We start from the raw sequence: 24,014 nt of genomic DNA on the forward strand, positions 1-24,014 counted from the left end.
AGAGGACTGTGTCCAGAAGTGGATGGCTTACATTTTGTGAACACAGTGTTAATGTGCTCACAGTGTTTACATTCACACAAGAGTTTACTCATTTCCATATCCATGTACTTATTTTTTGGTTTTCTCCATAAACACCGTAATCTCAATATCTCCAAAAAACAAACAAACAAACAAAAAACAAAAAAAACTCCTGCACCTCCTAGAGTCTCTATTTTGGTTAACCGCATCAACCCAAAGAGTAAAATTGAGGGAAATCTTCTGAGATTTTAATTAGGTCAGTTTTATCTTAGTAACCGATCACCTAGTCACCTGCCTCCTCTCTATTTCTGCTGTTCCTTTCCAGATGCATGTTCTTTAGTATCTTATCTCCACTATTTTATAGTCTACCCAATAAACCTGTGTTCCAGAATCCAGTGGTTCTCAAAGTATAGTTTCCGGACTAGAAAACACTCGAGGATTTGTGAAACACTGATTTAATAAGCCCTCCAGGTGATTCTGATGGTTCTCATTATAATCCATGTACTGTGTGTCCCCTGGATTTACATTTTTTAAAGACAATGTTACCATGTTTTTCCCCTGTTTTAAACCGAGGACTTCCCGATGCCTAAAAAATAACACACTAACTCTTTTAAATAAGCTCTCACGCCGAAGCCCTGTTCTATCTTCTAGCTTAGTCTGTGCTGTTCCACATAGGCATAAGCTCGCCCCACAAACTACTTGAAGTTCACCCGATGAGGCTAAACCAAAAGCAGTGAAATCTTCACATAACAATTAGGCTTCCTAATGAAAACCATCAAGATGTTCTTGGGTGTGATATCTCAAAGATCTCAAAGTGGGTCTACATCAGGGAAGAGCAGAGCCAACACCCACAGAGAAGAGATGAGACACAGCAGATCCTGAAAGTGTTCCAGGAATAAAGTACACTAGGAACTGGACCCATCCCTGTGGCCTTAGAGCTCCCCAGGCTCCTCTCAGTGTTTTAAGCTATTGGAGTAATTGTCCGATAAAACCCCTTTGGGCAAGCGTCACATAGATTTCTGTCATTGATCACCAAGAGTCCTAGCAAATTCAAGCAATGTTTTCAAAACAACATATTACAGAAAGAATAATTTTTATTACTTAAAATCATTTTGATTTAATGTTCGTGAAGAATTTATTGCATTGAATATTTTAAATAGCTGAAGTTTACAAGCTTATAAATATGGAACAATGAGATCATGATTAGGTTAAATGGTTACATTAAAGTAAGTAATCAGGGGACATTAAATTTTTAATAGGAAAATACGCTATGTACAATGTTACAATGTAACTGAATTAATTTCCTAATGTCTTCTTTCATAACAAAAATTCTTAGTCTTATCACAATAAATGAAGTAAAATTACTTCCAGGATTGAATCGGAGCACCACAGTGCCTGTATATACATATATTAACTTAGAAGTCTGTGTATTCATGAAAATTCATAGGAAAAAGTCCACAGAAATCAATGTTCTTCATAGAATTTGCAGGTAATTTTAATCTGATTCTTCACTGCTGAAGTAAGAGCTGTCACAATATTCAGACGTGTAAAGGAATTTGCGAGTAATTGGGTTCATCTTCGGTATCCAGGGTCGGGGTATCAGATATGTTGAAAGATTAAATAAATCTACAAATACCTTGTATCTGTCACTGAAAAACAAAGACAGAGGTTTTAGATTTGTTGAAATGAAATATTTAAAATTTTCCATCAAAAATTTTTGTTTCTCAGATAATATTTTGCGAAGTACCTGCCGAGTAACTGATATAGATAGATTAAAAAAAGTAAAAATGTCATGTTAGATTCATAATAAATGTCCAACAGAGTACTCTTAACACTAAAATTTGCTTTTGTGTCTGTTAATTATTTTAAGTGTTGCAGTTTTATACTGGAAGAGCAACTGCCTTTGAAGTCAAATTTGCGTTCAAATCCTGCCTTGTCACTTGCAGCTCCTACCACCTTGGACAAGTTGTCTACACCTCAGTGTCTTGGTTTCTACCTCTGTAAAATAAAAACTACAATCCGTTCCTCCGTAATTTCCTCAGTTTTCAGACACATCTATGTATCCTATCAATTATGCTGTGAATAGTAAATAAGAATACAAATGTCCTAGAAATATCTCTACCATGTTTTAAGTGCTCGATAAATGTTGACCTTTTTTTTGGTAAAAATATGAAAAGGGCAATCCCTGGAGTAGATAGAAGTAGTTTTCATGCCATAAAATAGAGTCCTATCAGGAAATAAGAAAGTATATTTTTAGCTGTATCATTCATCTCACCAACATTACCTATTGGACTTAATGATAACCATTTGAATCTAGTCCAAACTTGAGCCAGAATGAGTTGAAAATTTTTACCTGTAATAACTCCTTTATGTCCTTGCAGGTCATACAGGCATTGGTGCCATGCCCCTTTTCATCACAAGATGAAAATAATGACTGTCCAGAGCTAAGAATTTTTATAATGACCTCCAAAGGTTCTAATAGGAATGCCTTCATCTAACTACAAATATGTTGTCAGCAGGCAGGAACAAGTATAAATGACTTTTGCTAGATAATGCCACATATACAAAGAAACAAAAATTGGTGACTTCCACCAAGATAAAAAGGTGAATTTTCCCCATCTCACCTTACTGTTGAACGCAGGTACTGGTAGCCTGAGGACCCACCGGTGCCGGTTTTGCTGCCCAGCATTCTGTGCACCAGGCACACGTGGTTATCTAGGCAAACACACAAATGAACACCATGGGTATTTTTCTGCTCTTAGTTCCACAATGTTCTAAAAACAAGGGGTCGGTAATGATTATTGCTTCTGAGAAAAAGGCTCACGCCTTATCACTTGGCCATATGGAAGGTTCACCTGTGAGAGCCAGGTGAGGCCAGCAGGTTGCCCGGCACCCCACTTGGTTCAGCACCCCATTTGACTCCACCCATATTTACATTTAGCCTATGAACAAAATAGGGGAGAGCAGGGCCATAGTAGGACTTTAATGAGCTCTGGTCACTTTGCTTTTCTGGGTTTCTTCCTCCATTAAAAAGTATATTAAAGTTATATTTTTATATGGTTTTGTCATAAAGATGAATAAATTACTATTATATATTAAGGCATTTCCTTGGACGTAAAGTTTATTTTTTCCTTCTGATTATCAAATAAAATGTCTTCATGGGCCCCCCAAATTACTGTAGGCTCTAGGCACTGTGCCATTTGTGTATATGGATAAGGTAGACCCTAGGGGACAATAACTGTCAAGCTGATTTTTTTAAAAGCCAACTCAAACAAAAGATGGAAGAAAAGAGAGAGCAAGCAGGAAGGCAGACAGGAGAAAAGGGCTAAAGGAACAGGAAGAGGAGGAGAATGAAGGGGGGGCTGAGGAGAGGACTTACATCTCCATTTGGTCATGAGTGAGTCTATGTCCATAAGAGAGGTCAGTAACTGGAAAGGGACCTGGAATCTAGGTTCTTCCCTAAAGGAGAAATAAGAGGATGGGATCTATTCAAGCAAATCCAGTGCGTTAGGAAGAGCATGACTTTTGTAATCTGTTGGCCCTGGAAACAGATATCAACTCTCCTATTAGGAGCTGTGGCATCATCTCTAAATTACCCAATCAATCTTAGTTTCTTCATCTCAAAAATGGGGATACTATGCCTCACCTTACAGCATTTGTTTGCAGAGTCTAGAATATTCCATGTAATATATATAAAGTAGCCAGCCAGAGTTACACTTAACATTGAATCTCATTAAAAGGCAGGCATACACTATCTCATATTTCCCAGCTAATACAGTAAAAAACTTTTTCCAAACAAAGATATTAAAACATGAAAACAAAAGTTTTTTTATTTTTATATATATGTATATTTTCATTATATTCCCTTTCTTCAGCTAATCCTTCAGTTCTCTCAGTCCATTTTCTGCTTAAGACACATAAGCTTGAGTGGCATACATTTAGTAAGAGTTTAGGGAACAAGTCAAAATATTTTGTTTAGGTTGTCATTCTGAAGAAAGATTTGAGAGGATTACAATTTAAATAAATACAAGTCAATAAGACATCCAGTAAACATAGGTATTTTTGCTAGTATGTTATCTATTGTTCTGAATCATTCAATTCATGAAACATGAAGATGAAACTTCATACATATGAAGGAGTACGTGGGCATTTAAGGACACTTCAAATGCATTAAACAGTGAAGATTATTTTACTTGAAATTGTTGAATAAGTAGAACAACCACTTATAAGGTGTTTTCATTTTATCCATTCTTTTGATCCTTCATAAAACAGGAATAACTCTACCACGTTGTTTAGTGTCTCAACATGTTTCGTGACTGAATTTCTGAGGCAGATTGCACGGTGGTCTTTTTGGACACTTAAAATCACATAATGGTAGAATTTAATAAAAAGGATATTTGATTAATTTGTGTGGGTGGTTTTAAAAAACAAAACAAAACAAAAAACAACTACAGAGATAAAGTTAAACTCTTACTATTTAAAAGAAAGAAAATCTCCTGAAACCTCACAATCATTTTCTAAGTTTTCCTCCCAAACTTATTGGAACTATGATTGAAACGTATAAGCTTATGTTTGATATATTATCTATATCCAATCATCAATTTTAACTCCTGCTTCTTCCCTTCTACTTTGCTTTTACCTGTAAAAATAGATCATCAAGGCCCCCTGAAGTGCTCTGTATGAGAGTCGTCTTTCACCTGCAAAATACACAGACTTTTTAATTTAATAGGTCATTTAGGGTAGTCATGTTAATGTGGCACCATCACCTTAAAAAATTGTTATATGTTTTTAGAAAACAATGTGTTAGTTTAAAATTTTTGTCCCTTAGCTTGAAATGGGAAAACTATCATATAAATTGTTTTTTAATATTGGATTTTAAAAGACAAACTGAAATCATGTATATATATTCTAAATTCTCAAAATCTTTAAATATGCTAGGAAAACCTGATATGGAAAATACTCAAATTTCATGATATTTTTCAAGTAAAATAGTATGGTGGCTTTTTAAAAAGATAAACAAGACTCATTCTAAGTTTCATTTGAAAGTAATATTTGCTAATTCATTTAAAATTACTTAATATCACCTGACTTCAAGGAGCACAGTCATTATTTAAATTTCATATGCGCTGCTCTATCTGCAGGAAAACAAGACTTTGCTCTTCTTTACTGAGGTTTTATAGAAAACTGAAGCTAACAACCTTTAAAAGCTTATGTAATTTCATATTGATTTCATATATTGCTATGCCCTATACTTGTATTTTTAAAATTAATTTTTACTTCTGTCTATTTCCAAAAGATTTATAATAGAAGATCCAAATTAAAAAAAAAAAAAACCATAAATTTCAAACAGATTGAAGAAAATAGTTAAATAATAAAAGTATTGATTACACTGGTCAATTAGGTTCCAAAATTTTTTTAATAGCTCAATATTAATTATGCCAGAAGTCTAAATGTGTGTTTTTCCTGGTCAGCTTGGGAAACTTCTTCGGCCAAGCCACCTTTGCCCTTGCAGTGGAGTTTTTCCTTCCCTCTCCTACTTGAGAAGCCATTTTCAATGTATGTACCTTGGTATCCTTCATTACCTGACATATTATGAAAGTTTCTACCAATGTCTTTGAGACAACCTGGGCATTTAAACCTCTTAATATAATCTTATCATAGATAACATTAACCGATCCTTTTTTCTGAGTGGAGTATCAATTTTCGTTTTATTTCCCCCAAGTGGGGTTTGATCTTTTGATGTCACAGTGGTACAGAGCCGAGAAACAATCCTTAAGAATAAAATTACCTACCTGTACTAAGGAGATGTTCATGACGCTTCTCATCAAATAACAAGAGTAACACCTCTTTTTGTTTCTTATGTTCAGCCATTTGTTCCTCTTTTTCCTCTGACTCTTTTTTAGCCTTTGGAGAAAATACTTCATTAATATTCCCAACAGAGAGAATAGATTCTTATTTTAGAAAATATTGCTGTGAGAAGTAGACTCACCTGGTGTAGAAAGGGTGTGCTTGGAAATATTTACCATTTCCTCTAATATTACAATTTGGAAATTATGGCTTATGAGAAGGGATCTTCCTCACAGTCACTGGTTCTGTCCTTTTAGTTCACTTTAAGTGATTTGTTAACACATTCTCTCCATAAATATCATGAGACATGGGGTCAGGTGGGCATAACTGGATACAAGCGGTCAATATGATCGAATTTTTGACAGAAATTATTTGACACAGTAAAGTAATTCCAGTTAGGAAAAGTTAAGAATTTCTAGTCAGGAAAACTTTTAATACTACTGAAATTCTATATTCAGTATTATATTCTATAAATATAATTTCTAAGATACATTTCACCCTTATATGTTTATTTATTTCATACCTACTGATTTTTTAAGAAAATTCTTCTTTTTCTGCCTACAGCACATGCTCTGCTTACAACTCAATTAATTAAACTGGAGCAAAAATTAACCCAATTATATTCAAATCCTCAGAAGAACCAATCCGTTTGTTAAAAACTTGTATGCATACTATTGCCGATTAAATATCCATTTTTATAGCAAATGCCATGCTCAGGTGATAGATAAAATCGTAAGCAAAAATTAAGTCCTCTGATCTGATGCAATATATTATCTGGTAGAAATAAGACATAGAACAAATAATCACCTGAGGATTAAATTGAGACCATGAACACTCAGGAGTGTCCCATATCACACAGCGGTGTATGGGAGCAATATAGTGCCAGGGTAATTTAGAGAAGTAAGGAGATCAGGAAATGCCTTCCTGAAGAAGTTTTCCTTGAGCCAAGACCTGAAGAATGCAATAGAGTCACCTGGGGAGGAATATTCCAGACCCAGAGAGTAACATAAAAAGACTGGTGGTAAATTCAAAAAACTGAATTCAGCTTAAAGGAAATTCCGTACGGTTGGCTCAAGGGAGATCAGGAAAGGCCTCAAGGGTTATGTTAAGGATTTTTACTGTTATGCTGAAAGCAATGGGAAGACATCAAAGAGTTTTGTGCAATCACTAAATGTGACTAGATTTGCATTTTGAAAAGATTGCTCAAACTGCAGGGTGCAGAATACATTGGAATGGAGCCTTCCTGGAGAGCCTGGCAAAGCAGCGGAGAGAATAGGGCTTTAGTCCAAGTGAGAAGCAAGGCGTCTGCACGTGACGGGGCCCTGGGCGCTTATGGCAACGGCACAGTCCCTTCCCCGAATTCCTGGCAACGATGGAAAGAAAAACAAAAGGCACAGAGAGTGAAGAAGAAATTCGAGAAGCTTCCGCGTGTTTGATAAGGGCGGCGATGGCTACATAAGTGCAGCAGGGCCTCGCCTGTGCTGACGGACCTTGGAGAGAGGTTGGCAGACGAAGGGGTGGGTGCAATGACCAGGGAAGCAGCTCCTGATGGCGACGGTCACGCAAACCATGAGGAGCTGCTACAGATGATGACCGCAACGTGAGGGTATTGTACAGGATGTGTTAAGTTTCTTGTACAAGATTGTTTATTTGTCTTTTTTTTGTTTGTAACTTATCCGTAAAATGTTCCCCCTACTCTCAAAAAAAAAATATGCATGTATAGTAATTAGACTTTACTCCTCCATGTTTTCTTCCCTTATCTGACTGTCATTGCTTGCAAACCTCATTTTAGAAAACTGATCAAGTAACATGTTGCATGTGGCTTACTTTGGATAGATCTAAGCCCTTCTGCACATCTAAATTTTTATGGAGTTGGTCCAATGAGGGAACATTTGGGTTACGCCTTTTTTAAAGTAGTTTTCTTTAGGAACTGTCAGCATGTTACTGTTGAAGTGTGGAGTTGTAACTCTGCATGGACTATGGACAGTCAACAATATGTACTTAAAACCTGCACTATTGCAAAACAGATGTATTATCCAGGTACTCCTACACTATTTTTTTGTACTGCTGGTCCTGTACTAGAAACATTTTCTTTTATTGTTACTTGCTTTTTAAACTTTGTTTAGCCACTTAAAGAAAATCTGCTTATGGCACAATTTGCCTCAAACCCATTACAAGTTGTATATTTGTTTTCCAATATAAAAAAAAAAAAAAAGTTATCCCCCTAAAAAAGAGAGATACTTGAGATACTTGAGAGCTATTTAGAAGGTCAAGCCAATAGCTTTTGGTGCTAGCTTAATAAAGTGGTTGAGAAAGAGGGAGTTGCCAAGGACCAATTGCATGAGTCTGACTTGACAAACTAGTTTATAGGAGAAAAACTTGGAGAAAACCAAGTTGATACAAGAGTGAATGAAAGGGAAATCTTTTTAAGTTGTTTTTTGTTTTTTTGTTTTTTTAACCAGCGTAGTTTTGAGAGGACCAGGAAGAAATAGAAATTAAGATATTAAGTATATGATCTGAAATTTAAGGAGACATCTACATTAGAGGTAAACGTTTGAGAATTATTGGTGTACAAGTAGATATTGAAGCAGTGGGTATAAGTGAGTTCATCTAGTAAAATAGTACAGAGAAAGGATACAAAGGTTGTAAGCCAATGAATTGGGAAATTCCACCATTTATTGGTTGGAGAGATAAAAATGAGCCAGTAAAGGAGGCAGAGAAATAGGGACCGGAGAGTTAGATGAAGACAGAATATTTATTGTGTACCGCATCCAAAGGGAGAAAAGTGTTCAGGAAAGAGTAAGTAGTCATTAGTGCTGAATGTCACTATTAGCTCAAGATAAGTGAAGATTTAAAAAAATGGCTATTGCCTGGCCGGGCGTGGCTCAGCGGTTGAGCATCGACCTAGGATCCAGGCCATCGGGGTTCAATTCTCCTGTCAGGGCACATGCCGGGGTTGCGGGCTCGATCAATGACTCTCTCATCATTGATGTTTCTATCTCTGTCTCTCCCTCTCCTTTCCTCACTCTGAAATCAATAAATATATATATATTTTTAAAATGGCTATTGTGTTTATGTACATGGAGGTTATTTGTGAACGATGGGACAAGAAGACAGACTGGATTGGGTTGAAGATTGGATGAAAAATAAAGAAATAATTATGCTAACTACTGTTCTAAAACACTTTGCAAGTATTAATCTAATTTAATGCTCATAATAATCCTATGAGATACTCTCATTTTCTATTTTATCAATGATGAAAGTGAAACAAAGAGAAGTTATGACAAAAAAGATGTTCAGTGTCACACAGTTAGGAAGTGGAGGTGGAAGCAGAGCACATGCGGTGTGACTTCAAAGTCCCTACGTTAAGCACTACTTGATAAAGCCTCTCAAGACATAGAATTAAAACAACTCTTTCAAGAAATTTAGTCCTGGAGAAACATGACATTGTCTGAGAACCAATAGGAAGAACTGGTTTTTTGTGAGCTTACTTCTGCCTAGAATTGGTTACAATCTGAAACTTTCAATAGAAATGAAAAAGGTCTATTAATCTCATCTATTTATCAAGGATAAAATCTTGCCTACAATGAACTTTTTAATTTCATTGTTCCTAAATAAATTTAAATCAATCTTGAGATATATTCTAAGCAGATGCATTTGTGAAAGAAAAAGAACATAGGAAAATGAAAATGTAAGAGAAAAGTGGAGAATTATTAAAATAAAATTCCCAATACTTCTTCTGTAGTAAATTTATATTTACTTATGATATCATAAATACCTGAATCATTGTGAATTCTTCTTCCAGGCCTTTAACAACATTTTTTTCCAACTTTTCCCAGAAGTTAAATCCATGTGGCTCTAAACCTGGTGTTCTTTCCAGCCATGCCTTAAGTAAACATTATTTTTAAGTGACTATATTGTAAAATTTTAAATATGTGAGATACATCATAACTAAAGTTTATGAACTTGAAACAGAAAATTTTTACGGTTTTGAGAAATATATATAATATTTTTTTTGTGTGTAAATATTTTCTTTTTCTTTAATTTCTTCATTAAAAAAAAAAAAAAAGAAATCTTGCCTGGCCAGCATGGCTCAGTGGTTAAGCATAAACCTATGATCCAGGAAACTGCTGTTCGATTCCTGGTCAGGGCACATACCTGAGTTGCTGGATCAGTCCCCAGTAGGGGGCGTGAAGGAGGCAGCCAATCAATGATGTTTCTCTCATCATTGATATTTCTGTCTCCCTCTCCCTTTCTTTCTCTGAAATCAATAAAGACATATTTTTTTAAAAAGAGAAATATATTATATTTCATCTCTTAATTTTTAAAGAAATCATATTGTTGATGTTTAATCTTTACTTATTAAGAAATATATTATTACAAAAATCCCACTTTTGTTCTATAAATGAAGTTTTAATGAAGTCTCCAGTTTATTCTCAAAATCCTTTGTCTTAGTATCTGAAGGAATCACAACATGTATAATACATGATCTCTTCTAAATGCAGGAGCATGATGTAATTAGCAACTTTAAAATCCGTTAACTACTCAATTATTTTAATACTCCACAAGACTTTTTAATCAGAAATAAACCTAATTCATGCATGTCTATGGATTCTCATTTAACCTATTTTTGGTTTGAAATTAGCTTTCTGATTCTTTCTATCCCTATCTCTATAAGCTGTTATATAGCATTACATATGTTACCCCAAATCCATATTAACTATACCCAGGGGATTAAAGTGCAGAACATAATTCACTAAAAGAAAATGTAATCTGCAAACAAAAAGCCTTGGTAAAGGGAATTAAGACAATACAATACTTATTTAATAATTTATTTAAGAAGAAACAAATTAATAATTTCTCAAGACTATTATAGACCCATGGGGAATTAAAATATAAAAGGACAAATTCTGAAGAGTACATACTATTAGCAATATAGTTTAATTAACAAAAATACACATCTTGTGAAACTTTTCAATTACAAAGGATTTTGAAGAAATAAAGTTTATTAAATAATTAACCACACTTAGTTTAAAAATCAGCTAATTAAATTTGCTTGGTAAGGATGATTAAAAGGATTGCTTTAATAAGATGAGGTTATTGAATATTAACATAAAATTGATTTTATAAAATTTCTAAAATTCTCAAGAGAGTTCTTAATATTTAAATAATTAAGTGAACTTATGGATTTAAGTATTTTTTAATAAATTCTTTTGTTTTTACTTACAATTAATGTGACCAAACTTTGATATGAGTTTCACAATTCTTATCTAGCAGAAGCTAAACTAAAAAGCTGTGTTGAGTTTGACCTTAGAAATAGTATTTGAGCACGTACCTCCACTAGTTGCAAAAGTGTTTTTGCCTGCTCGGAATTCAGTAGCATTTCATTTTCTTCTCCTTTGAAGTTATCGCGATAATGTCTTCTGTTATAAGGGACTCTTAAACTCTGAAGAACACCCATCTTGTTTTCTAATAGTCGGAACTGCAGACTCTGGAAGCCTGATGCTGCAGATAAGTGCTCTCTTTGAGAATAATTGGGGGAAGGGAAGAAAAAGAAAGAAATGTGTTGACATTGTAAATCACAGTTTTACTCTCTTAGATATCATCGAGAACACAAACACAACTGCCCAGAGTTGGACCTATGACTCGGACATTACTGAAATAAGGAAAATGAGTTTCTTAAACATCATTGTTAATATCTGCCAATCAATTTAAAATTGAAATGTTTGTATAGTTTGTAAAATGTGTATATATATATATGTTACATACACAAATACATATACACATATATATGTATGTGTGTGTATTAAAGTTCTTCTTAAAGACCGATGGACCTTGAGCAATGTATTTTCAATAGTGCTAAAATTATCTTTATAATTTATAAATATTATTCAATCTCTCCTAAACTTATATTCTTTGTGTGTGTGTATGTGTCTGAGGGTTTTTTTTTGTTAATCCCTTCACCTTTTTCACCCAGCCTCCCTACTTCCTACCCTCTGACAGGTGTCAGTCTGTTCCCTGTATCAATGAGTATATTTCTGCTTTGTTAGCTTACTTTGTTCATTAGATTCCACATTTGAGTGAAATCATATGGTTCTTATCTTTACCTGACTGGCTTACTTCACTTAGCTTAATGTTCTCCAGGCCCATCCATGCTGTTACAAAGGGTAAGAGTTCCTTATTTTTTATAGCCAAGCAGTATTGCAGCATCTAAAACTTACATTCTTGAATATTATCATTGATGTCACTACCTAGTATTATTATGAGCACCAATGAGATACTACAAGTAAAATAAAGAGGATGTTGCCTAGGACAAAATAGGCAATCAAAATGTTATTATTCTTACCCTACACAACTACCCAAACTCTTACACCTTTGTAAGTGTCCTTCATCTAATTGGTACTAGTTCAATTTTTTAATTCCTCCATGAAGGAATTTTGCTACATTTCCTTTAAATATCAAACATATTGGACTATATATTACATTATCAAATGCACCTAGGAAAATCTATCTTCAAATTTGGTATGGAAAAAGTTTTTTCTGATATATATGTATAGATAGATATAGCTATAGATATATAGATATAGATGATATATACATACAGATATAGATGACATAGATAGAGATGATAGAGATAAAGACAGAGATAGAGATAGAGATGATAGAGATAGAGATAGAGATAGAGATAGAGATAGAGATAGAGATAGAGATAGAGATAGAGATAGAGATAGAGATGATAGAGATAGAGATAGAGATGATAGAGATAGAGATAGAGATAGAGATAGAGATAGAGATAGATAGAGATAGAGATAGAGATAGAGATAGAGATAGAGACAGAGATAGAGATAGAGATAGAGATAGAGATAGAGATAGAGATAGAGACAGAGAGAGGTAGAGATAGAGGTAGAGGTAGAGATAGAGATAGAGATAGAGATATATATGACTTTGGCTGCCTGGAAATGTAGAAGTAAGATTTATAATTCAATCCATAACTTATTTTGATGTTTTTGCTGACACCCTTCTCTACCACTCTTGTTTCTCTTTTATTTTTAGCTTTTGATATTTAAAAAATTTAGTTATATGCATTATATCAGCCATTTTAGCCATTTTGATAAGTGGCCTAATATTCTTTTTGGATAAAAATAGGGCACAAGGATGAACTGAACTGAAATTAATTAATCATATTATGTTCGTATGTAAAGGAGAATGATGAAATATTTTTAATAACTTCTCAAATGTTTCATCAAGACTCCCAAGAGTTGATAGTGACAAAGTGACAGACTCCTCATATCACATAATACACGTGTCCTCCTTTTACCCCACCAGAGTGATGTGGTAAACCCCACTTGGTAATCACAAAGCCATGGTACACACCTGAAGTCATTGAAGTCCAAGGCTGTCATCGTTTCCAGAATAGAAAACTGCTCTACCAATAGCTTAAGGATCACCACCACTCGGTGCATCCGCGTCACAATTGTAAGCATGTTCCTTTCATCCTTAACCTGATGGTTAAGAAATGAGACACTGAGTAATCAATTCTGGTTTTTAGGAGATACAAAATAGACTACAAACAATAGTACATTCCTATTAATTTCATCTTTATTTCAGAAAGGAACATTGGAACTAAAATTTGCCATAAGCTTGTGTATGTTGAATTAATAGTAACTGAATTGTGTGCAAAGAATGTCTGCAAAATCAGAATCATTTCTCTTTCTTTAAAAATAGGAAATTACATGGAAACAAGTTAGGAGTAAATTCTGAAAAACAACACCCACTCATTTTAAAGCAAAATGGAGAGAATGCCAAGTTTGCTTCAAGGAATAAAAGTTAAGGTAACATGGAAACTTCTGGGTGAGCAACACCTGAATAAATCTGCTCTCTACTGAGGGACGATGTTGCCATTGACATAAAAGGGAATTGCATTCACATATTTAAGAAAAGTATTGTCTGTGTATTCTGTTCTCTTTTCCCCAGCCCCTCCTGGAGCAGGGCCTCCTCCAAGGCAGAGAGCACCTACGGGGAGGCATTGGGAGCAAGAAGCAGGGTGAGGGGCCTGAAAGTGCAGTTCAGCCTCTGCCACCATCCGCGGTTCAGCTCTTCTCCCACCCTGGTCTTCTCTGTCCTTTTTGGCCCCCCTTCCTTCTCGAGTCTTTTCTCTTTTTCTGCCTCTTCCTTCTCTTCCTGTATGCTTTCCTCATATTGTTCCTATCTTCCCACAGGGAATATTCATTAGAAATACAATTCTGGTACTTATAAATTAAAGGCTGAATATTAGCTACTCTGGCAATCTGCCATCATCTAAAACAACTATTCTTAAGGGTAAAAAAAAATAATAAATGGGTTCTAAACAAGGGGCTTGAAACTGAAATTTGAAAGGAACTTGAATGAAATGTATGTGTGGCATTGTCCAGTGAAAAAAATGTTTTTGTTAAGTAATAACTTCACCATGTGGTGTGAAATTTTTCTCATTAATAATAGTTTCTACATTCTCCAAAAAGAGTATGAAACCAACATTGTGACATAATAACTCACGTGGCCATTCTGGAAGATCTCACAAACGGAATCTAATTCCCAGAGGATCTGCTTAAACCAAAGTTCATAAGCTGCAATGAAAAAAACCATTGTCAGTTGGAAAGTTTGGGGAGCCTCTTTGACCATAATTATGTGAAAGACATTGAAAGAAATAAAAATGGAATGTAAAAATCAATAAATACCAAGAGAGTCCTATTTTTATGCTATAATCAAATATTAGTGATAAATTTATAATAGCCTCCTTTGATTGAATATTTTAATATGCCATGTGTATTATCTATATGCTTTATAGTTGTTATTATTAAACTGATTTCTCTCAACAAATATGTTGTTTAAGTCTTTCAGGATAAAACATATGATCTAATTCTACCTTCCCATTGGAAGATGGAGGTATGTGGAGAAGCAGCAGTGAACTGGATTTCATCTATAGACAGAAACATCATTTACTAACCTAATGAATATGACAAAGTTTTCATTTCTTGGGGCTTAGAAAATTGTGGGGAGGAAAAGCTTATGAATGGTCTAAATCTAAAACTTTGCCTTAACTTTTATGCATATATGCATAATCCATGGACACAGACAATAGTGTGGTGAAGGCTTGGGGGGGGAGGAATGCAGATGGGAGGGGGTCAATGGGGAAAAATAAAGGGGATATCTGTAATACTTTCAACAATAAAGATAAATTAAAAAACTAAAACAAAAAAAACCCTTTGTCGTATTCATCTATTTCCCTTAGTACCTAGACAGTGTTGGCAAAAGATAAACACCAGGTGACTATTTTATGAATAAACGAATTAAATAGCCAATGTAGTCATTAGATGAGCATAGAAAATCAATAATCTTAAAGATCTCTAAGGCATTCTATTTGGTGTTATCATATGGATACAGGCTATGTTTCTGTACTAGTTAGGGGAATCAAATTATATTTTAAAATACATTTAAGGATACTTTAGGGATTTAATTTTCATATTTGGACAAAGAGCAAATCAGATATTTTCTTGATCAGTTTATGTAGCAGTTTTTTAGGTTTAACTTTGTGTGGCTAGTCCCATGACTCACTGATTATATTTTGTAACTGAAGGATGGAAGGAAAGTCTCCCTATCAAATAATGATAGCTACCATTTATTACATGCTTGTTATGTGCTATACCTTGGTCTAAGTGCTTAATGCACATTACCCCATTTCATCTTCACAAGAACTCTATGAATAAGAAAATAAATAATTCTTTCCATTTTACACATGGAGAAATGGAGAGTTACTCGTTAAGGAACCTGACCAAGCTCTCACAATTTATAAAGGTAGAGATGGGATTCTAAACAATTTTTTGATTCCAAATTTTCTGCTACCCTTCCATGATTCTTCCCCTATTGCTTTTGTCTTGGTATAAGCCACCAATAAAAATTAAGCCAATTATTTTTTGTTTTTAATTTGTTTACTCAAAGAAGTTAAACATTTTAACCAGTCAGTGAAGTAAACAACCATTTGAGGAAAAACAAAAAACACAAAGAACAGGTAAAGAAAGAAAACATGTCTAGAAATGGGTCAATGACTAGCTTGGGTCATTGGGTCCTGGACAACCAGAGGACAGGACTAGGGCACCAACAATCTTAGAGTAAGTCTTAATATTCTGGGGTCACAGACTTCTTTAAGACACATATTCACAATATTTTGCACATAATTTCATAGTCCAGGGACTTTCTAAACTCCCAAAGTCATGAACTCCTATTTTATTTATTTATTTATTTATTTATTTATTTATTTATTTATATTTATTTACTTAAAATATATCTTTATTGATTTCAGTGAGAGGAAGGAAGAGGGAGAAAGAGAGAGAGAGAAACAACAATGATAAGAGAGTCATTGATCAGCTGCCTCCTGCACGCCCTTGACTGGGGATCTAGCCTGCAACCATGGGATGTGCCCTGACCGGGAATTGAACCCTTATCTCCTGGATCTTAGGTCAATGCTCAACCACTGAGCCACGCCTGGCCGGGTGTGAACTCCTACTTTCAAAACCACTTGCCCATGTTGGTATCACCACTGCCACCAACAACCTCAATCACTGGAACAACCTTCAGTTATTCCCTCTCAAGATTACCTTCTGAGTGACCTTATACACCTTGACCTTTGTCCCCCAGTCAATGTGCAGGTGGGAGCTGTGGATTTCTTGGGGGAAGGACTGGAGAGTCTGATGGGGCAATCCTTTATTCCACCAACAGTCCCTGTAACCTTTGCTCCTTCACCTACTCCTGCTGTGGTCAGCAGTGGTCTGAATGATCTACAGTAAACCCTCGATTTTGTAGATCTCGATTTAATGAACTTCAGATTTAACAGACAAAATTTCTCATCCACATGTCATGTGTGAAAATTAACATCCTGTTAATTTTTAAATGCTTTTAAACAAGATTTGTTTGTAATTAAATTAATGGGTTATTTTTTTTTGGTTATTAATTCGTTATTTTCAACAAAACAAATAGTTCAAATACAGTTAAACCTCAATATAAGGGACTAATTGGGGCGAGGTGTTACTGTATTTGAACTCTCTACAGGGACTGGCAGGGCACCTGGTGGATATGTGGCCCCTAAGCCTGTGTGATTGCCTCCAGTAAAGGCTTGGTTTCTGAAGCATTTGTCCATGGCCAAAGGCACATGTTTTTGGAAATGAGCTTCACCAACAAAGCTCTGCAGCACATGAGATTTTGCAATCCAATTGAACAAGAATAGCTTTGGTGTAAACCCCAGCACTCGTCTGGCCATCCATATACAACTGATGCCAAATCAGAGCATTGACGTCTCCCCATTTCTCAATACCTTGGGCCCCGTCATGAAGACACAACCCTGAAGGACCTGCAGGTTGCTGTGAAAACAATATTGATGTCTCCTGCTCCCGCTGCCTCACCCCACTCAAGGTGCTGTCTGCAGATGGCAAAATGAAGAGCCATGTCTTCCTTGCAACATGGAAGAATATTCCCAATGAAAATGAACTTCAGTTTCAGGTGAAGGAACGTCATTTAAATGTTGACACTGTTTCCAGCAAGTTGTAAAACAACTATTGCCAAGAAAACTGGGAAACAGCAGGACATTTTGTACCCATCTCTGATGCTCACTAAGGACATTTGGATCTTGGCCAGGAAACCCCAGCCAGACGCAGTTGCTGAGGTGTAGAGCCGCTGAAGTCTCTTGATACATCTATCAGGTCTACAACAGCATTTTGAAAAGCTAACAGGCTGATCCAGTGCCATCAGGCCACCCTGTGAGCAGTTCAAATCAAGAACTCTTAACTAGAAGAAATTGTAAAATCTGAACCCAAATATACTGACGCCACCCACCAGGGTAGTGACCAGTCTAACCTGTGCTGACATTAGGTCACAACCTGTTGGATAGTTTCAGTTTCCTGGGAAGGTTTGTAGCTACTGCTTCAATCACTTCCCACCTCTTGCCACCTGTTGCTGCTATCTGTCCTTACTGTGGGCTACTCCATACTATACCAATGCTGGCATTTAAAAAATATATTTGTTTTTATTGATTTTAGAAAGAGAAGGGAGAGGGAGAGAGAGATAGAAACATCAATGATGAGAGAAAAACATCGATCAGCTGCCTCCTGCATGCCCCTTACTGGGGATCCAGCCTACAACCTGGGCATGTGCCCTGACCAGGAATTGAACCAGGGACCTCTTTGTTCATGGATCAACCCTCAACCACTGAGCAACACCAGCCAGGCAGCACTGCATTTTTGAATGCAGTTTAATGTTTTGTAATTGAGAGGTCATTTCAAAAGCAGAAAAAGATAAAAAAAATATTAAATCAAAGAAAAGTGTCACTGAAACACAAAAAAAAATTTAAAAACTTAAAACTGCCCAGAGGTTTTAAGTGTGAAAACAATAAACACGCATTTTTGCCAAAATTTACATTTCTATTAAGTACCAGACTTATATGGGAGCATGTAAAGTCACAATAAATTTGAGTGATCTATTTCTTGAAAGCAGTTTTTTTTAAAACTTTCAAGTTGAAAAATCGTAACATCTTAGCTTGAAAATTCTTTGTCAATTCCAAGATAAAGGTCTCTTTGGACTTAGAACAAAGCTCAAAGTTCAACTAGCAGTAAAGTAACATAAAGAAGACTTATGTCCTATGAGAATTGATCTGACAGTAAAATATTCTTGAGCATTTCTCACAAAGCTGATTCTTTGATCTTTCACCATCTTATAGTTAAAAGAATTGTAACTTTCCTCATTATTGATGGGAAATGCCTGAGGAATAGTTATTGTCCAAACTTTTGTGCAACTTACCTTGATGAGTTATGATAAAAAGGTGTTCATCATGGATTTTATTTCCATTTTTTTCACTTTGAAGCTCCTGGGCATTCAAAACTTTTTCCAACTTTAAACAAAAAAATAGAAAAACTGATTTTGTACAAACCTCCAGGAATAAGATAAATAAGTTGTGGGGATCTAATGTATAACACAGTGATTATAGTTATATATTTGAAACGTGCTAAAAGAGTAGATCTTAAATGTTCTCACCACGCACACACAAAAATGGCAATGATATGATGTGATAAGCCATGTTAGCTCAATGCTACACTGGAAATCATATTGAACTATATAAAGGCATCAAATCAACATGTTGTAACCTTACATTGCACAATGTTACATATCAATTATATCTCAATAAAACTAAAAAAAAATTAAGTGACTGATTTTGAAATTGCAAAGCTTGTGTTTTTTTTAATCAACTTTAATACGAAGTAGAATACAATACTGAAAAAAAATCCCCAAATTCTCAAATTCTCAGGATCCATTCTATTCTCTTTTAAACATGAGTCTCATCATAAACAGTGAGTTGAATTTATGTTTTTTATTTTTTCCAAAGAATTTTATATTTGGTAGGATTCTATTACAACAAGTGCTATTACACTCATTCAGAAGTCATAGTTCTTCTATCTCTTGAAATAAGTGTGATAAAAACTTGACAAGTTGCTTAGAGGACTGCTTATCTTCCATTCTTCTATTCTCCTAAAGAACCTATTCTAAGAAGATCTCAACATTTTTAAATTTATCTTTATTGTTGAAAGTATTACAGATGTCCCCTTTTTCCCCCCCATTGACCCCTTCTACTCCCCCCCTTGCCCCGGGACTTCCCCACACTATTGTCTGTGTCCATGGGTTATGCATTTATGCATATATAGTCTTTGCTTAATCTCTCCCCACCCACCCAGCCACCCTCATCTTCCCTCTGAGATGTGCCAGTCTGTCCCATGCTTCTATGTCTCTGGACCTATTTTATTCATAGGTTTATTTTGTTCTTTAGATTCCACTTATGAGTGAGATCATGTGATACTTGTCTTTCTCTGCCTGGCTTATTTCACTCAGTACAACAGTCTCCAGGCCCCTCCATGCTCCCTCAATGAGTAAGAGATGTTTTTTTACAGCTGCATAGTATTCCATTGCGTAAATGTACCACAGCTTTAGCATTCTTTATCAGCTCATTCTCAGAAACCCATATATGCTCTAATCATTTCACTTCTTAAACAGTATAGAACACAAACAGGCAGAAAAGTATTCCAGAATAGTCTCCAATACCTCCTTTGTATCACACACCCCTCTTTTATTTATTAATGATTTCAAGAAAACCTGTGCCTTTAACATTTCTACTTTATAAAAGGGATATAAACGAGAAATTTTTCTAGAATCATTTGTAATTATTTAGGCTAGAATTTAGTGATCTTATTTATACAAATTGTCCAGTGCCTGCCAGCTATCTATGCTAATGTGATCATTTATACTCTTCTGCCCAGATTCAATGTTCTCTGCTGAATTTCTACAGGTCTCTTGAATTGTTCTAACAAAAGTTGAAAAAGCATAAATTTGTATGAAAAGGGATATCATGAGGTCCAGAAAACTACTTAGGACGAAGAAAAAACAAGACAACAAAATACCCAACAATGGAAGCTAAACTCTGGAAGATACTCAGCTACTTACATGCAGATAATTCCCATAGATAAGTCCTCCTTTGCTGGCTTTATTTATACCAGTTTGTGCTTTGTCTTCATCATTGCCTTCTAAAGATAGTTTTTTAAAGTCACACCTGCAAATTAAATAAGCGATGAGAAAAAATAGATCTCGAGAAAACACAGTAACTAATAATATGAGTGATTAAAACTCTCTTATTGCTAATTTTTTTTTAAAAGACTATTAAACAAGAGAATAAGGGTGACAGTTTTCAATGCTTTTGAAATTCAGAAACTAAAGTGTTCATACTTAGCATTTTAAAAGCCTACCTATATTTGGAATAGAGGTAAATACTTACTCAAAGTCATTTCTTAAAAATGGGCAGCCACTCATGGTGAAAACACACTGTCTGAGAAGCACTGAAGTTTGGCACTAGACAGATGATATCATTGACCTTCCCCGATATTCTGTTGCTGCCTTTTATTTATCCTGCTCACTCTGGACCTGCCAATCAGCTTTCTCTGTGTACTCTTACCTGCCAATCAGCTTTCTCTGTGTACTCTTACCTGCCAATCAGTTTCTCTGTGTACTCTTACTATGCTCTCATTTCCATTGGTTCAGAAGTTGAACCTTTGTAAACTTCAGGGGGGACCTATGCTGGGGGCAGTTTGTTTGCTAGAGTAATGAGCATCCTGCCAAACTGAATCATTTGACTTGACCAGTTCTGTTTTTGCATCCCAAATAACAAACATTAAATAAATCAATAGGAGCCAAGTTGTTGTTGTTTTTAAAGATATTTAACTGTTCTACTCCCAGGATGCATACTGTTAAGACATGTAAGGTAATGAGCTTTTAAAAAAAAACCAATGTTTATTCTCTCAGTCTCAAATTTGGATATTCTTACAAGCCCTGAGCCAAAAACTAAACACAAATATCCCTGGGGAAAGAAAATCATTATAGAACAGAGGAAGGTAAATGCTCAAAGCCCATTTCCGCCTCATCTTCACAGTCCTTCTGGCCTAAATCTCATTCTAGTAATTAGCAGCAGGTACAGGCTGCCATATTGTATTGGAACTTAAATAGACATGACTAACTTAGTGCTCACCTGTGGCACCCCAATTATAGGACACTGGGAGTCATCTACATTGGGGTGCTTGTCTCTAGATAACTTAAAAACAATCATATGCCCACAATTTTAAACAATGTCAGTGATACAGTATTCTTCCTGGAAAACGTTATTGCTCTAAGTTCTTTTGAGGACCATTGAGCCATGGACAGAAGCTCCATCACCCTGTCCTTAGTACACCACTGCTAAGAACCTAGAGCCAACATTCCTCATTATTTGACCCTCTAAAATGATTGATATATGTCTAATTTACTAACGTAATTAAAGGTCAGAAACTTTATTTCTAGTCTTGGCTCTACCACTAATTGTGTGTCATGGAAAAAAAAAAAAAATGGAACTCTATACACATCAACTCCCTCACCAAAAGAAATGAAGATGCTTAAAATTGATTGTAGCCCGACCAGGCATGGCTCAGCAGTTGAGCATTGACCTAGGATCCAAGAGATTGGGGTTCGATTCCCTGTCAGGGCACATGCCCAGGTTGTGGGCTGCAGCTGATCAATGACTCTCTCATCACTGATGTTTCTGTCTCTCTCTCTCTCTCCCTCTCCCTTCCTCTCTCTGAAATCAATAAAGATATATTTTTAAAAAATTTGATTGTAGTTTCAAAGATCCTAATGCACCCTAAAATCCTGATTTTATGACTCTAAAATAAGTTACAATGTTTAATGCAGATTTACAGCAGGGTAAACAACACAAAAGTGCTATGTCATAAGAGAACTGGGAAAGCATCAAAATCACATCCTGGATCTCTCATATTCCCTACAGGACACTCTGTAGGGTTTTTACAGGACACTCCAGCAATTGCTTACTGTAGGAACTCACTTTAGAGAAGCTGTGTGGCTTTAGCAGCAAAAGCATTTGGGAGATGTTGAACTCTCTGTGACTGTTTAACATTTTGGGACTGTTTAACTCTCTGTAACCTTCATTTGGCAAACTGTGCCAAAAACCAAATGCTGCCCAAAGACAAATGTCACGTACCGAGGAAGGAGGTTAATGAAGGCATAGAGTGTACAAACTGCCTGATGTTATCTTTTTACTTTTCTTTTAACTCAGTGATACATTGTTCTCTCAAGAGGCCTACAACTACTCACCATTTGGTTTTGCTATTAACCCCTGTTATTAATCTCCTTTAAAAAGGAACTCTGTCCTAGGAGGGGTGCAGATTCTTCCTGGCCCGCCACCACTGGGAGCAGGCTCTTTGCCCATGTATATAAGTTGCTCTTGTTAAAGCTCTTATAAATTTAATGAAGGCTGTGTGCTAGTTCTTCTAAATTAATCCTGAATTTAGACTTTTGGGGCTTCTCCCCAACATCTGGCTCTGTGAGTAGGATTCCAAAGAACTCATCAAGCCAGGAGCAAATGGGGGGAAACACGGGCTAAGCTGGGAGAAATCCCAGGATGGCCAAGCACTCATGCTCTGGGCCAGTTGGCACAGGCCTTATAGGCTTGGGGAATGGTGTGTAAGTATGAGGATACCCCCCAAATGCCTTCTGGAGTAGTAGAGTTATGGAAGAGGCTGAAGGTACATAAAGAAAAGAAAGGTGTAAAGGCAACTGTGGCTGCTGTGGCCTGGCCCCTTCTGTGCACTGGAAGTTTTCTTGGGAAGAGGCTAGAGTGCTTGCCTCAGGGAATCGCCCTTTGGAAGATGCCCTCTGGCTGGAAGGGAAGCTCACCTGGCACAGGCAGCTGCTACCGAAGGGCTCTCACGATGTTTGCCCATAGTGTCAGTAAGACAGGATTGCTTACCTGGGGAGCATGCAGAGATCACTGATACAGTGAAAGAGCTTACAGATTGGGCATAAATTGTCCCACCCATAGTCTTTTTAACAGCCTTGTCTGGCCAGTCCGTAAGCCAAATGGATCATGGATCATGACAGTGGACTACTAGGAGCTTAATAAAGTAATTCTGTCAATCCATGCTGCAGTTCTAATATCACCCGATTACTAAATGAAGTAAGTAACCCTGGTTGGTGTGGCTCATTTGGTGGGAGCATCATCTCATACAGAGAAATGTTAGGGGTTCAATTCCTGGTCAGGGTACATACCTAGGTTTTGGGTTCTATCCCTAGCCCGGCATGTACAGTAGGCAACTGGTCGATGTTTCTCTCTCTGTCTCTCTCTCTCTCATCAATAACCATATCCTTAAGTGAGGATTTAAAAAAATAAATGAAGTAGGCAAATCCTTAAGAATCTATCATTTTGTATTAGACCTGGCTAATGCCTTCTTCATTATTCCTATAGATGTGCAAAGTCAAGATCAGTTCACCTTCAGCTGGAATGGAGACCATTGGAGACATTTCAGATGTTACCACAAGGCTATCCGCATAGCCCCACCATCTGCCATGGTTTAGTAGCAAAAGATATATATCTATGAAAAGGTGGAGAGGGGCTGGCATTATGTCATTACAATAATGACATTATTCTAACTGGTAATGACCTCAGTATTTTACAGAAGGCAGCAGAGTTTCTACTGGGGCACCCAGAAAGACGGGAATAGGCCATAAATTGCAATAAGGTTCAAGGCTTGGGATCCTCT

General features: G+C 36.1%; 1 protein-coding gene across 1 annotated transcript; it reads right to left on the reverse strand.

Annotated features, from left to right (window-relative positions):
- Window positions 1–1,442: 1,442 nt before the first annotated feature.
- Window positions 1,443–20,742, reverse strand: TDO2 (tryptophan 2,3-dioxygenase). Its single transcript, XM_016200267.2, has 12 exons — window positions 20,708–20,742; window positions 20,380–20,485; window positions 18,688–18,778; window positions 14,398–14,468; window positions 13,240–13,367; window positions 11,201–11,387; window positions 9,644–9,751; window positions 5,811–5,922; window positions 4,658–4,715; window positions 3,398–3,477; window positions 2,643–2,733; window positions 1,443–1,667 (listed from the first exon to the last, which is right to left on the reverse strand). The coding sequence occupies exons 1-12, from the start codon at window positions 20,740–20,742 to the stop codon at window positions 1,514–1,516; spliced, it is 1,221 nt and encodes a 406-aa protein (XP_016055753.1). The 3' UTR covers window positions 1,443–1,513.
- Window positions 20,743–24,014: the final 3,272 nt, after the last annotated feature.

Source organism: Miniopterus natalensis, chromosome 4 (assembly GCF_054644295.1).
Source record: "Miniopterus natalensis isolate mMinNat1 chromosome 4, mMinNat1.hap1, whole genome shotgun sequence".
Classification (NCBI taxonomy): domain Eukaryota; kingdom Metazoa; phylum Chordata; class Mammalia; order Chiroptera; family Miniopteridae; genus Miniopterus; species Miniopterus natalensis.